The 15,330-nt window shown below is 42.5% G+C and overlaps 1 protein-coding gene across 1 annotated transcript in view; it reads right to left on the bottom strand.

Moving 5' to 3' along the window:
* Window positions 1–13,175, bottom strand: part of SART3 (spliceosome associated factor 3, U4/U6 recycling protein) — a 559,753-nt gene extending 546,578 nt beyond the window's left edge. Inside the window, exon 1 of the mRNA XM_069619464.1 lies at window positions 12,965–13,175. Within this exon, the coding sequence (XP_069475565.1) occupies window positions 12,965–13,141 (177 nt within the window). The 5' untranslated portion in view covers window positions 13,142–13,175. The remainder of the gene's footprint in view (window positions 1–12,964) is intronic.
* Window positions 13,176–15,330: the final 2,155 nt, after the last annotated feature.

Genomic DNA, 15,330 nt, shown 5'->3' with positions numbered 1-15,330 from the left:
ACCAAAAAGGTTAAAAACAAAACAAAAAAAAAATGCAATCATTGCCCTCTTATGGAATGCAAACATAGATGTGCGGTACATTGCAGACAATTCAACTGCTGTTGCACAATATGTTACAGCCTACTTAACAAAAGCAGAAAAAAACGGAGCTTCAATACCTCTGGGATGACCTAGCATCAGACAAAACATTATCACAGAAATTGTACAGCCTACGCATAAAAATGCTCTCTCAGAGAATGTGGTGCCTACGAAGCAGCAGATCGGTTAACCGGTGGAAAATCAGACAACATAGTATGGCTCAGTCTTGGTCCTGCAAAATCTAGAAAAAGAGTGCTAAAATCATATGAGGACATAGAAACAATTGCCAGAAATGATCCCAACAGCAAAGACATTCTAAAAAACAATTTACTGGACACATACTATCCGAACAGGAGTAGCACTCTGGAAAGCATGTGTCTATACCACATTGCTCAAAACTTTGCATACAGAAATAATGTAAAACCCAATGAAAGCAAACGTAGATATAGAGTGAGCGATTGTGAAGGGAGCCTAGTGAAACTTACCAAACGAAGCTTAATTAATCATGTAAAATTGTCATTAAAAACTCCTCAACAGATAGATCTATATTACATGTCTCTGTTACAACTTTTCAAACCATGGAGAAAAGAGGAAGACATACTAGATAACTATGACTGCTATGCATATGCTTTCAAAGCAAATGAAAGCGCCATCACCGATGTGAACTTTACGCAGTACAAAACAATGTTACACAATGAGCAGCAATAGGAAGAAGAACTTCAGGCCCAACTAGATAAGGACTCTTCCGACAGTAGTCAACCTTCTGTAACAGGAAGTCAAGAACGACTAGGACAACCACTAATAGCAAATGAGGCTGAAGTAGCTATGGCAGAAGTAGAAAACACCATGTATCAGTATCAAGAAGATACAGAAGATTTAACTGTACAACAAGCAAAACTTAACAACGATCAGCACACCATTGTTGAAGACGTAACAAAACAAATTGTCCATGGTGTACAGCACGAAAATAAAGAATGTACCTGCCAAAATTACAAACCTATACTGCTGTACGTCAGTGGTAAAGCTGGATCAGGGAAAACATTCTTAATCAAGATCATCAGCAAGTTCCTCCAACAATTGACAAACAACAAACTGTCAGCTGTTTTAACGGCCCCCACAGGTTTAGCCGCCTACAACATAGGCGGTGTCACTTAACACCGATTACTACTGCTTCCAGTAGAGCATCACAATAAATTAGACTGCTACAAACTTTCTGCAGAAGCTGCAATGGAATTACGCAGAGTATTGAAACAAATGAAAATGCTACTAATAGATGAAGTGAGCATGGTCTCCAACCTAATGTTGGCTTTGATTCATCTTAGATTGCAAGAAGTACTTAATAGTAACAACGAAGAACTCTTTGCAGGGAAACATTATCGTTTTCCGAGATCTTCTACAATTGACACGAGTGAAAGGTGAACCGATTTTTAAAACCTTAGGCTACAAACTCTGCTGGAAAACTGTTGGTAGCATAGGTGATGTTAACCTTTGGCAACATTTCCAATGCAGAGAATTAACTGAGAACATGCAGCAATCGGCAGATCTCACTTATGCCAACATCTTAAAGAGTATTAGAGTTGGTGTATTATCGCAAGAAGCACAAGTTGTATTGAAAAACTGACACATACATGCACTTTATGGTGATAATGCATGTGCAACTGATGTTATGGAACAAATAGCGCACAAAAATGTCAATTGTATGGCCTTAATGCCAACTTTTGCAAGCGGTTTCAAATTCAATGAAACAATGTTAAATAAAGAAATTCAACCAATAATAGAAATTAGCGCCACAGACAAACTAGACGTACATGGTATGACAGTACCCATGTGTGAGCAAGCCACAACAAGACTAAATAGTTTAGAAAATTCAATCTCCAACACAGCTGGGTTGGAAAAAATATTGAAATTATCCTTAAATTATAGAGTAATGCTTAAACATAACCTTGACGTAGAGCAAGGGCTAGTTAATGGAGCAATGGGCACAGTTGTTGGCTTTCAATCATACCCACGTGACAGCAACATTCAATTTGTCAATATTCACTTTGATAAAGGTTCAGACGTGAAAAGGATAGGGCGCTCAATTGCTCGAATCCTTCTCTTCAAATAAATGTATGTATGTAGAGAGCAATTTTCTCTAACTCTTGCATATGCAGTTACCATTCATAAATCCCAAGATCTTACCCTAGAGAAAGCATTGATAGATATAGGAAACACAGTCTTTAAGGAAGGCATGAGCTACGTTGCATTATCACGCTTACGTACACTTGACGGTCTATTGCTAATGAACTTTAATGCGAGTAAAGTCAAAGCTGATATTCCTTGCATTCTAGAATACAATAGATTGCGTTCACTGTACACCCCTCATCTGAAACAATACCCTGATCCAGATAAAGTAAAACGTGGTAAAAGAAAACTAAATGAAACAGAAATGCAACAAAATCCAACAGCAAATTCCGCAAAGAAAAGAAGCGAAGCTAAAGTTTCATCACTTACCGCAAACATAGAAGAACCTATTAGGGAATGTAAACCAGGAACGTCAGCAAAGAAGCAACAGAAAATCCGAAAAATTCACTCAGATACAGAACTTGCTGGTCCATTCAAATTTGCAAATGAAAGTGGGGTAAGTTGCTATGCAAATATAGCAATGAATATTCCATTTCAATTGCCACCAATTGTTAACAATATTTACCTGCACAGTACAGACCAATTGTGTTTGCAAATGTTCGTGCTGCATAGAAATGCAACAAGCAATCCTGACAACACATACAGTGTTCATGGAGTAAGGCAACAATTGGACAACTGTGTTGGAATGGGGAGATTCACTATGAACTCACAAGAAGATCCACAGGAATTTCTAATGTACATACTATTAGTATTGGAAAACAAAAGCATACCTGTAAATTAAATCTTCCAGATTTCGTACATGTGGAAACATACATGCACTCTCTGTAGCAAAGTGATACAGGAAGAAATCCCAAAGGAGCGATTTGTGTATGTTTCAATACCAAATTGTGAGCGCATTCCATTTCAACAACTTGTACAAAATGCAAACCATGGCAGATTATGTACTATTTGCAATTCAGACAATCACTACACCTTATTGATATAATCACATAGTGCCTACATAATACTTATACTTCTACGTTATAATGCAGATGGCACCAAAACCTACTGCATTCATACGCGGTCAAGTGTCACTTGGAAAGAAAACCTTTACAACAGTAGGTATAATCTACCATGCAGGTGGCACGACCCACATCCAGAAACCCCCCTGGCAAGCCCATGGGGCATGAGGGGTCTTGGCTCGGGTCTCCAACAAACGTAGGCATCCTTTGCCTAGGCCCTCTTGGGGCCAGTCCTGGCCCCTTTGGCGCCAGGCTCATACTTAATAAAAGACTTGTGTTTAGAGACTACTTTATTTCAAGTGCCAGCCAACATGGAGGCATCCACATAGCTTGGCTCCTTGGAACCAAGCTATGCGGTATAGTGTTTTGGGTGTGGTAGCCTAGGAACTACTATACCTGGACTACTTTCTTGAAGCTATTTAAAGCACACCCGACTTGGATAACACGCTTCGCGTTACTTTGCAATCCTGCAATGTGACGCTCATCGTGTTCAGCTGTACCCGTGAACCTCGGAAAAACAGCATCTGTAAAGAGACAAAAAGACAGTTAGCAGCAGCAGTTTACCTGTAATTTTCATCGCTCGCTGCCCACAGTTCCTGCGAACAGCATCCTAGGATCAGCGCGTCTCCCGGACCAACGGATCTGCAAAAAAGGAAGAAACAAGACATTAGACACTTTAACAACATAACGAATTGTGCCGAAAAGCTTACCTCGCAAGTCGCCCCTTGACCAGCATCGCCTCGGGATTTCATACACAGGTTGAGCACTGCGATCTATGGGAAAGAAAAGACAACATAGCGCTGCGCATAGCACCTACTTACCACATCATAGCGCTCTAGAAAGAAAGGCATGCAAGAATAACACCAATATACAACAGCAATAAGACCTACCTGGCAGACTAAAAGCGGGCCGGCATCAGTGAAGTAACTAGATTGCATTTGCCCACAAAGGACAACGCGCCCCTGACAAGAAGGCAGGACGGAGAGCACACCTGAATAAACAACAAGGTGAGGAGAGGTCCAGAGGGGCTGCGGGCATACGGGGTGTTGGGGGGCTGCTTATCCCAGTTGCCCAGTCTTGAACACTGCCCACCTGTATTACAGGCAGAACTTCCCCGCTGGTCACACCTGGGAACTGCAGAGAAGGATACCAGAATCCCTGCGACTGGGTGGCGTCCCCGTGGATACCAGGTGAGCGTAACAGCAGGAGCTACAACCAATGCAGGTCACTACACTGCATACATTAAAAAGAATTGTGGATGGTTCGAATGTAATGATAGCACCATTACTCTGAAGCAGAGATAGCCAGCTAACCTAACAAATGCGTATTTATTGTTCTTAAAGCCAAAATTTACGAAATAATGTGTACTTCAAGATTGTCAAAAAATTATGTGAAAGACTACAAACAGTTAGAATACACCAACACGTATCTAACTACCCAAGAGGATGTAAGAATGACACAAATAAATGAAAATGACAGATCGTTGGGAACAAATGCACAGGTAGAATACGCCTACAGGTATTTAACTGTTGTTAAAAATCAGCAGGAAGGCAACAAACATAACATTAATGGGAAAGATGAAGGAAACGCTCAAAGGAAACACGGAAGTTGTTAGTACCATAGTAAATGAAATGTTTTTTTAATCCCCAGACCCAAGGATTAGAAAAGCAAACACAGAAAGAGCAATGCACAGTACACTGGTTTGTAAACTAAATATGAGGGTAAAAATAAAAAGGTAAACTGTCTATTATGCAATGTAGTACATTTTCAAAAAATACAAAGACTAACATACCTTTTTCTTTTATCACAGAAATGGAAAAAAGGATACTTCCGCCAAGTACGATAAGCATTTAAAAATTGTATGTCCATTCTGAACAAAGTAAGGAGTAAGTATATTGGCAGTCATTTTCTACACATGCAAATCTACACGTCTAATCTATGGTACTAATATGCTGCAGTGCCTGTAGGCTGGCCCTTGAATCTTCAGTGTGTAACCTACCACCTACATCTTACGACCAAGGTACAAGGAGTATAATTCCTAGCCACAACCATCGCTGCATGTCAAAACCATGGTCCTTGTAAATTAGCTACTTATACATTTTATTTTCGGACCATCGACTGCAGCCATGAAGCTAAGACACTAGGGCGTCAACACAACTAGCGCATTACACCACACCCATACTGACTTGTAAGTGCACTGCTTATGACTTCAGTCTTGGGTGCATGGGCTTTGGCCATGCACCCAAGAGTGCAGGGTCTCTCCACAAACACCTCAGTGATGTGTGGTAGTGGGGGGTTTCTATAGGTGTGATATCCTTCAGTGCTTCTGGCCCGGGGCTTCACTCCTAGCTGTATGTCCATAGATCTTACATGCGATGGGTGTGCAGTGCCTTCCACGTCTAGTACTTATAACTTTGTTCTTACGCACTCCCCACAACTTACCAATCGAAACGCAATACCACGGGTGTATGCATGGATGGCACATGCTACAGTGGTTGTGGCCAGGGCCTAGAGTTTTGGAAGGAAGGCCTTCGCAAATAGGAAGAGCATCGCAAAACTTTCCATAGGAAGAGCACTTTTTGGGAGGCCTATAACTCCGCTCCCCCCTGGACGAAAGTTTGGAGATGTTTGGTCCAGGGGGGCAAAAGTTATAAAGGGGGGTCCCAAAATGTCTTTTTCCCCATAGACTGAATGGGGAAAAACTTTGCGCACGCCTACAGGTCAAACCGCTGGACGGATTTTCACCAAATTTGCGGCAGGGGCTTGGTCTCAGAAGCGTGCTTTTGTAAATTTGGTGACAATCCGTCCAGTAGTTTCCTTTAAAACGACCAAAAAATATGTCGGAAAAAATGTGTGATATCTATGTCCGCTCCGCGTTCACACTTCCCTATGCGCTCCCCGGACAAGATACCGATTGGCTAGGGGGTGGCGTCATGACCGCGGACACGCAACGTCTTTGCCGATTGGTTGCAGCGAGCCGTGATGTGTGTCAGAATGTGTGGATGCGCCCGACATCTTGGATCCAACGACAGCGCGGTCGCGACCAGAGGCAAAATGCTGTTTCGTCTGCTACAGTGCTTGGGGAGGCTCAGAAAGTAAGAGATGGGTGAAATATTGTACTTGTTTAGGCGGCAGGTGTTAATGATGTATTCGCCATGCCCGCCTTCTGCGGGATGTTTGTAAGTACTGAAAATGAGGGGTCTCATAAGGATAGTACTTCAGTCCGTGTTGTGGGCAGGCAACTTCAAACTCTTCTATGGACACGCGTGGTGTTAGCGACCATTACAATTGAGTACATGCTGTACTTACTATTTTTGTTTGTATGGGTGTGCTATTAATTTATACGCCGCTATGGGTGTGATATGCTGCAGTAGTTGTGGCCAGGGCCTAGAGTCTTGGGTGCATGGCCATAGGCCATACTCCCAAAAAAGACGCTAGGCCCTGGCCACCGCCACCGCAGCATATCACAGCTATACCTACACACGTAGCCTCCCATATCGATCAAGTGTTTGTGGGAGGATCTAGAGTCTGGGATGCATGGCCAGAGGCCATGTACACAAGATCAAATTTGTACGTTGGGATTTTATAAAGCACTATGGGTACAATATGCTATGGTAGTTGTGGACAGTACATAGAGTCTTGGCTGAAGGCCATGCAACCTAAAAAACACATGTATAAGCACTGCAGTTATAAGCCACTATGGGTTTCATATATTGGACAGCCATGCATTCACATATATATGGCCTTACACCCAAGACTCTAGACTCTGGCCACACCCACTGCAGCATATCACAGCTATAGATACACCTGTAGTATCAAACATCAATCAGGTGGTAGGAGGGAGGGCCTAGAGTCTTGGATGCATGGCCAAAGGCCATGCACCCAAGTCCAGATTTATATGTAGTGCACTTACAAGCCACAATGGGTGCAATATGCTGTGGTGGTCAAGGACAGGATGTAGAGTTTTGGGTGTATGGCCTTCTTATATGCACTGAAGTTATAAGGCACCATGGTTTTTGTATAGTGCATTGGTTGTGGGCAGGATGTATAGTTTTGTCTGCATGGGTGCACGCCGTAGGCCGTGCGCCATGCTCCCAAAACTCTAGGCCCTGCCCACAACCACTGAAGCATATTATATAGCCACGGTAGTGGCTGTGTACTTATGGTGCAGTTGCTGTTTCCATAGGAAGACTACTTTTTACGTGCCTTATAACTCTGCTCCCCCTGGACGAATCCTTACCAAACTTTGCAAAAGATGTATATGGGGCACTCTGAATTTCTTTGGAAACTTTGGTGATGTTTGCTCCAGGGGGGTAAAAGTTGTAAGGGGGGTTCCCAAAATGTCTCTTTTTCCCCTTAGAGTGAATGGGGGGGGAAAGTATGTGACCGCGGACATGTGGCGCTTTCCCCGATTGGTTGTGGAACAGCGTGAAATACGTCAGCTTTCTTCGGTGCCCCGCCATCTTTTAATCATGTTTTGGTGTACGCGGACATCGCCAGTTACACATACAAATCAAGGCACCATGACACTTGTCACACTTATGAAATACTATTTCAGAAGATGACCTTTAAGGAGGCTGGGATGTGATGTGCGTGCACAAACTCAAAAAGTGGAATTTTCTTGTCACCAAAGTCATACGGTTAAATGGAAGTTGGTGCTCACTGTACCACTACCAATTAGTGCGTCTGGGTCGCAATGTTTTTGGAACAATATTGCCGTCAGACTGGCGTCCTAAGTTTAGAAAACTAAGCCTGCCATCTGCACTGCTTGCTGGAAACAGCGATTCTGGAGGTGTATGGGATTAGCGGTTCTCATAATTGCATTTCAATATGTTTTTGCAAAGTAAGAATGTATTTGCCTTCTGAGTGAAGGTCACACAAGTTGCTTTTTTGGTTGCACGCTCATTAGGACCACGCATCCGAGTGACTGTATAAGGGGCAATTGTTTTTTTACCTTGAGCGAAAGGGAAACTTTAGAAGCTATTCAAGGAATGAAAGGTTCGAAAAAAATTGCAATTGATAAGGTTATGTTTTAAAAACGTTTGTAAGGCACATGAAATATCAGTCCACGAAGATTCTTCGGTGCCAGTACACTGGTGTCTGACTTGGCCAAAAAGAATGGACGCAGTACATATTATGTAAGTTTACTTTTGACCACTCTACACCGACCCGCGTTTTAATTTCAAATTACCCACCCACCGATTGTGACAATATAACTTCAGTATTACCTTTCTGTGCGGTTATAATTTTCCTCCAATAATGGAGAGTGCAGAGTTTCAGCGTTTGCAGGGTATGACTACACTCGCCCTTTTTTAGCGTTTATATTTCTTGATTGAAACGTTATGTTTGCCCACACAGCATTGTGTATCACTTGGCACGTTCTTTTGGTCTTTTTTTAAATCACAACATGTACATTTTTACTTGTTCATTCATTTTGCCTTCATAACAGAATTATCGTCTTTCTGTGCAGTTGCCATTTTTTTTTTACCTTACGGCGCATGCAGAATCTCGGTGTTTGTAGCCTGTTACTATATTTACACATGGTCAACACTAACATTTCACTAAAATGTTATGTTTGACCACTTACATTTGTGTATTACTTTCCACATTCTTTGTGTCTTTTTTGCAATTTTTAGCTAAAGGTTGGGTATTGACACATATTTTCTGTCATGTTTTGCGCCCAGGTACACCTTGCCGTACTGTCTGTACCATGGTTTCCAGATGCCGAGTGACAGCTTTTTCGGACGCCAAATACAACTGCTCGTGACCGGTTGCCTGTCCATCACAACTCTGTGGGATGACAGGCCAGGGCCGCTATGCCCGTATGCTGAACTCGCTATTAGGAGCGACATCACATCATTTACGGTGCTGTAGGCCGAAGGTCAGGGCGCCTTCTTGGAAATCACTGTGCAAACAAAGTGGCTGCTTTAACCAAGAACCCATATTTTTTGTATGGGAAAAGAACGTCTGCCTCATCTTTAACGTTTGCAATGACGCCCTTAGAACCATTGTTACCATTTCATTAAAAATGGAATTTCCCCGATGGTCTCTGACAGTTTCTTGTTAAATAAACCTACTTTACAAACTGTAAAATGTTAACGTTTTCTTTCACAATCCAGTATATCATTTCAAAATGTAAGGTACTAGGTTGTACGTCGCTGTATGTTCATTTACAGGTTCTCCGTCACGTCACGTACTTGTGCTTTTTGCAGACTAAGATGGAAAGGAAAGATGAGCTATTTATGAAACAACCGCCTTCCCTTTCTATGGTGGCCATCTTGAAAAAGGATTTTGTTTTGTAATATGGCCCGCCAAAGTCGCGCCGGATTATAACCAGTAATACTATTTTTTTAGTAGCACAAGTTACTGCTTTGCAAATCTAGACTATTACTAGCAAATATTATTGTGTCTATGTCATTTATTGAGAAACATAAAGTACATGGAGTGTATGCATTTTTTTTTTTTTATTTACACTGTGAAAGGTCCCTCTTAACGGAATATTTACTTTGTTTACATGCGACTTTCTTTTTGGAAGGACAGCTAATAAGGCAATTTGCGAATGGCAATGAGCAAAGAGGCAACAAACTGTAATATGGGCCGGTAGATGGACGGCGAACATTTTTTTGCATTTCATATTTGTAAGGTAGCGCCACCGTTTCTCATGCTTCTTCATTACAGCAGTGCTGCTGTTTCTTGGGGAGCAGGGATGGCCTTAGCCGATGTCATTTTCAGATAAGTATAACTTTTGGTAAAAGTACATAATGTGTCGTGCATTGCTAATGGCTGCCTACCAATACGTGTTGGCGCTGTGCAAGGGAAATGTTGAAGGTGGACGTTCCTTCATCAATATACTATCTATTTCTACACTGTCCACGAGTCATAGATCTTACTGTTAAGTGTGCACTGATTCTGGGACATGTCACCGTGCTGTACGCCAGCATATTGTCATGTGACATTCGCTGCAAGGTGTACACTGTTTACCAAAAGAACCTTGTTAAAGGGATGTTATGGTTACGTTGATCTACTGAAAATCTGTGCAATTCAGTAAAAAAAGCTTTCTTAAAAAGGGACCTTATTGCCCTACTAAAAACCCATAAAATTCACTAAAAAAAAACTTTGTTAAGGGGACGTTATGGTTAAGTTGCACTACTAAAAACCTATGAAATTCACTAAACATAATTTTTTATAACCATGACATTATGGTTCGAGGTAAAACCGAAAAACCCCTGAACTTCGCCAGCTATGGTAGCCTAAACAACCATACTGCCTGCACCACTGTGCACTGCTAACACTAGCTAAGCAACCATAACTCGCGCCCCCACCGTGCACTGCTAAGGCTAAAACCCAGGACATCAAAGATGACATCACAAATATCATTAATGACATCACATATCTGGCCCCCTTGTTTTTGTTTATTTACATAAATATTTCAGGTGGGTTTATTTACTGAGAGTCAGAAACTTAACTTTCAAAAGGTATTACATTTACAAATATTGCTATTCTGACATGTTCTTACACTACTTTCCTTAGAATTTAATTGCATCTTATGCTGTACATATGTAGGGGAAGTAGGCCTGCAACACAGCCATCATTTTTCTAAGTGAATACAATCATGTAGATTATACACAGTTGCTATTGATACTGCCTCTTGTTTGCTTACTTTACTCTCCATATATAAACCCCATATGTGTGTGCATTGTAGTCTATTTATGTTTTGTGTGTATTAGTAAAAATATGTAGCAAGTGATGCATTATTAGCTACATGTTTAACAGTACAAAAAAGTGTTATGCAGAGGAATGCACCGTTTTATTATATAACTCTGGAAAATTACAAATGTAGCTCCTCTGTGGTGTATGCTGCAGCCAATATCTACATTTCTGTACAAGTAGGTTCCTGTACTAGAAAGAACACTGCAATGGAATGTTCTTTAGAACACTACATTGCGTGATGAAGTATGTAGTTTATTACACATCTCCCGATAATCCCTGATATTTTTTTGCCAACATTACATTCACAACCCCTTGTATGAAAGGTAAATGCACATGTGATGTCATCAGTGATGTCATCAATATTTGTGATGTCATCTTTGATGTCCTGGGTGTTCGTCTTAGCAGTGCACGGTGGGGGCGCAAGTTATGGTTGCTTAGCTGGTGTTAGTAGTGCACAGTGGTGCAGGCAGTTATGGTTGCATAGGCTACCATAACTGGCGAATTTCAGGGGGTTTTCGGTTTTACCTCGAACCATAATGTCATGGTTATAAAGTTTTTTTTAGTGCAACCTAACCATAACGTCCCCTTAAAGTTTTTTTTTTAATATATATATACATACACACACGCGTAAAAACTAAAAACCATAACTAATAAAAATATTGTATTCACTGAACGGCACGAAGAGAGAGTTTAAGGCCATAAATTGGCAATGCGCAAACATCTGGGGTCACGTATTGCATATGGACATCAATACTGACGCCGGTGATGTGCGGGTCTGCAACCTTTGGCTCTCAGATAATATAAATACCTCTCATTACTCCTACGTAGTCAATCAAAATGGATCAGAGGTCTGCAATCTGCAGCTCTTCAGCTGTTTTGAAGTAAAACTCCATTGATTCCTAAGCATTGACTATGCTGAATACAGCTGATGGGAGTTGTAGTCCAAAACATCTGGAAAACCAGATTGTATAGAACACAAACATGGTAAATGGAAACCTTTGAAGAGTTCATACCTATGAATTCATCCACGGGAGGTCCTTTCCATGTTACATCTTGTGCTGCTGTTCCATTAATCCCAACTGTTTATACTGCCACACGGATGGATACCCATCACAAGCTATTACCCATCCCATATGTGCGAACTCTACCGATTTCTGCTTTTTACACAGTCCTACCACCTACAGATTTCATTGTCCAATCCTAACGATTTCCAGGCCTGCCTGCCTCAGGCCCAGCCAGCCTAGCATCAGCAGAGCACCATCCCTGGCATTAAGAAGGTGGGTGTGTTAAATGGCCCATTAATTTGATGGATGTATGCCTGAGCACAGATGACATGAAAAAGACTCAGTGCACAAAAAGTAGTTAAACTAATAAACAGATCCAGCAAGGGAGGAAAAAGAAGCTCATGTGTCAAGGGCAGGGGCGGCCTCAGGGACTTTCAACCTTTTCAGAAGGGCCATGTGCCTCAGGATTGCCTCATGTTGCCAGTTAGTCTTATAACACAGCAATATATTTCTCTATATATTACACTTGTTCTGGGGCTTGCCTTACAAGCTGCATTTGCAGGACCCCTTACTGCCGACACTTCTTTTGGGGTATACAGAAAGTGTTATCACCTCGTTGCCTTTTCACACAATGCGCTTGCCGACATAGAAGGATTTATAGCTTTTCAGTGGGTATGTCTTGTTTTTGCTCCATGGTGAAATGGTCATAAATGGTGGCTGTTAACGCCCAGATGTATTTCTTTGTCATTTCATTGAGTAAAATTGATGCCTCATAATTTCCTTTGATGTCATCATTATCCTACTTAGTATTTTTGTAGCTTTAAAATCATACATATTTTTGATCACAGAATGTTGGCATGTATGCCATTCTATAATTAGTTGAAACCCTGCTCCTGAAAATAAATGCATTGTTCCGCTTCCCCCATTTGTATGGGAATGACAACCAAGGCGTTGTATGGGAATGACAACCAAGGCGTCTTAAAACACCCGCTCATCACACCCTCCAAACTCGCTGATCCTATATGCTCTTGCCCCACGACCTCCCACCTGTTCCTCCAGGCGCTGGATCTCCGCCTCGTTCTCCTTATCATCCTCCTCCTCCTCCTCAGAAGAGGAGCCATCCTCCGGGCCCTCACTGGGTTCACCCTCAGATTCCATCTCCTTGTCCTCGGGGTCCAACTGTTCCCCCATGCTCCGTTTCTCTCCGCTGCCTATAGCCGCCATGTTGGAGTCTCTGGTCGGGTGCTGGGCGGGGTTGTCTTTGCCGCGCCTGTACACAGTTTCTGCACGAAGTTAAACAGAGAGGTAGTTGAAAAGGGTAACATTTCATTAGCACACCACTCCACATCTTTCTCAAAGATTACACCTCATAAAAACGCTCGCCGGGTATTATCAAACTGGTGCGGGACATTGTTTTATATGGGCATTCCGTTGACAGCAGTCTCTGACGTTACAAGGGGGCTTCTCTGAACAGGACCTGACGTTTAAAGGAGACGCGCTATCTCACTATGTCAAACATGTTGTCAAAAAGTGCGGGATCTCCTAATTTACGTATTTTATTTATACCATAAAGTCAATTCTAGTTGATTGTTCTTACGACGAATAAGTACGTTTGTCTTTACGAACGAGTGGCAACATTGCATCAGATTATGTGGATTTCTTGAACAGACATTGGACGAGCACATCTGGAAGACACCCTATTAAATGTAATGCATTGTTTGAGTCGTTTAGCAAATATTTTGTGATGCTCTGACTACTTACCGCTATTCTTCATTACTCCTAGTCCTACTCTTCCTCTTCCTAGTACTTACCGTCGAGGTACCTTCATTTGATTTATTATTATGGTATTTATTGAGCGCGGACCTAGCTTTGAGGGGCAACAGAGCACTTTACAGAGGTATACATCAGTGCAAATGCATAAAGGAGCGCTTTTCAGCAGTAACAACAGAACAGGTATACAGACATGCCAACCCTCCCGATTTAGACAGGAGACTCCCGATTTTGAAATGAAAAATATAGCAAATTATTGCTCTTTTTCACGTTCTCCCGCCAAAAATAATTATAGCCCCAATGCATTCCTATGGGGAAATTAATTTCTCCCGAATTCTCTCATGAAATCTCCCTCCCAGGTGGCTCAGAATATTGGCATGTATGGATATACAGAGGAAGGTTACAACAATAAAGGGTGTTGCAGTAAAGAGAGAGGCGGATGGCTTCTATCGAGTTGAGCGGCACAAGGGCAATGTGATGGCTTAGATGTTGAGGAGAGACTGCTTGAAGAGGTGGGTGTTGAGTTCCGTTCTGAATTGTAGGAGCGTGGGGGCGAGTCGGATGCTGATGGGGAGGAGGTTCCATAGTCTTGGGGTGTAGGCACAGATGGCTTGTTTTCTTGTCCTTTCCTTTTTGCAGCAGCGGGTTTCAAGTCTGCACATGTCCTGGCTTCTGGTGGTGTGCTGTCCGCCAAAGATGCTGAGTTTCTCCATGAGGTAGCTGGGTGACTTTAGGACAACTGCCTTATAGATGATGCAGCAAGACCTGAAAGTGATTCTTACGTGCAGTGGGAGCCAGTGAAAGTCGAGGAGGGCTGGGGTGATGAGGTTGTATCTGCGTAGACCCTTGATGAAGCGTGTGGCCACGTGTAGGACACTTCTCGGGCACAATGGAGGACGACAGAAACGCCCCACACTCTCATCCAGATTAGCCAACACATTGCTAGTAAGATCTGCTTGCATCATAGAAGCGGAGCGCTGTTGGGGTGCAAAATGATTGATCCAGCTAATTAACAACCTGCCAAAGATTGTAGCTTAACTAACAGTAATCAGTTTTGCAATTTAAATGAGTTCCGTAAGTGGCACGAATCTCTGGAGCAAGGAGGGATCAAAGTTCTGCTGGGATCAGAAGATAAATATAGTCAAACGGACCTGGAAGAAGATAGCAGTATCAGGATGGTTAGGGAAGAAAGTGTCGGAGGGCCCGGTGCCCTAAAAGTAAAATGGAAGAATCCATGGGAATAGATTGAGTGTCATCTGAACCATGTCAGGAAGACGAACCTGAAATTGAAGAAGGGAGAAGAACCACAGAGAGTTATTTTTGTGGCTCCCTGTCAGGCCTCTGTCCACCTTCCCAATCCTCCTCCTCACCTGAGCCTTCAGAGGACTTGTCCTTGGTGGTAGAAGTCGTCTTCCAGCGGGACTTCTTCTTGTCGGTAGGCTGTTTATCCCTGGACCTTCGGTCGTGTAAGTAGGGTCTAGCTCCCTCGGAGGCCACCTTGGCAGGGATTGGCACCTGCCCTTGGGGGTCCCCGAGGAGCTAAACCCCAATTCAGGGAAAAAGCCAATGGGCAGAAAAAACCCTGATCCAATAGTGCACAGAAGAATGACTGTAGGATTGGCAATCCGGATCCTGTTGAATTT

This window comes from Ambystoma mexicanum, chromosome 10, assembly GCF_040938575.1.
Source record: "Ambystoma mexicanum isolate Mex_15411 chromosome 10, UKY_AmexF1_1, whole genome shotgun sequence".
Classification (NCBI taxonomy): domain Eukaryota; kingdom Metazoa; phylum Chordata; class Amphibia; order Caudata; family Ambystomatidae; genus Ambystoma; species Ambystoma mexicanum.
Note: the sequence above shows the minus strand (reverse complement) of the source record. Positions and strands in the feature narration are given on the sequence as shown.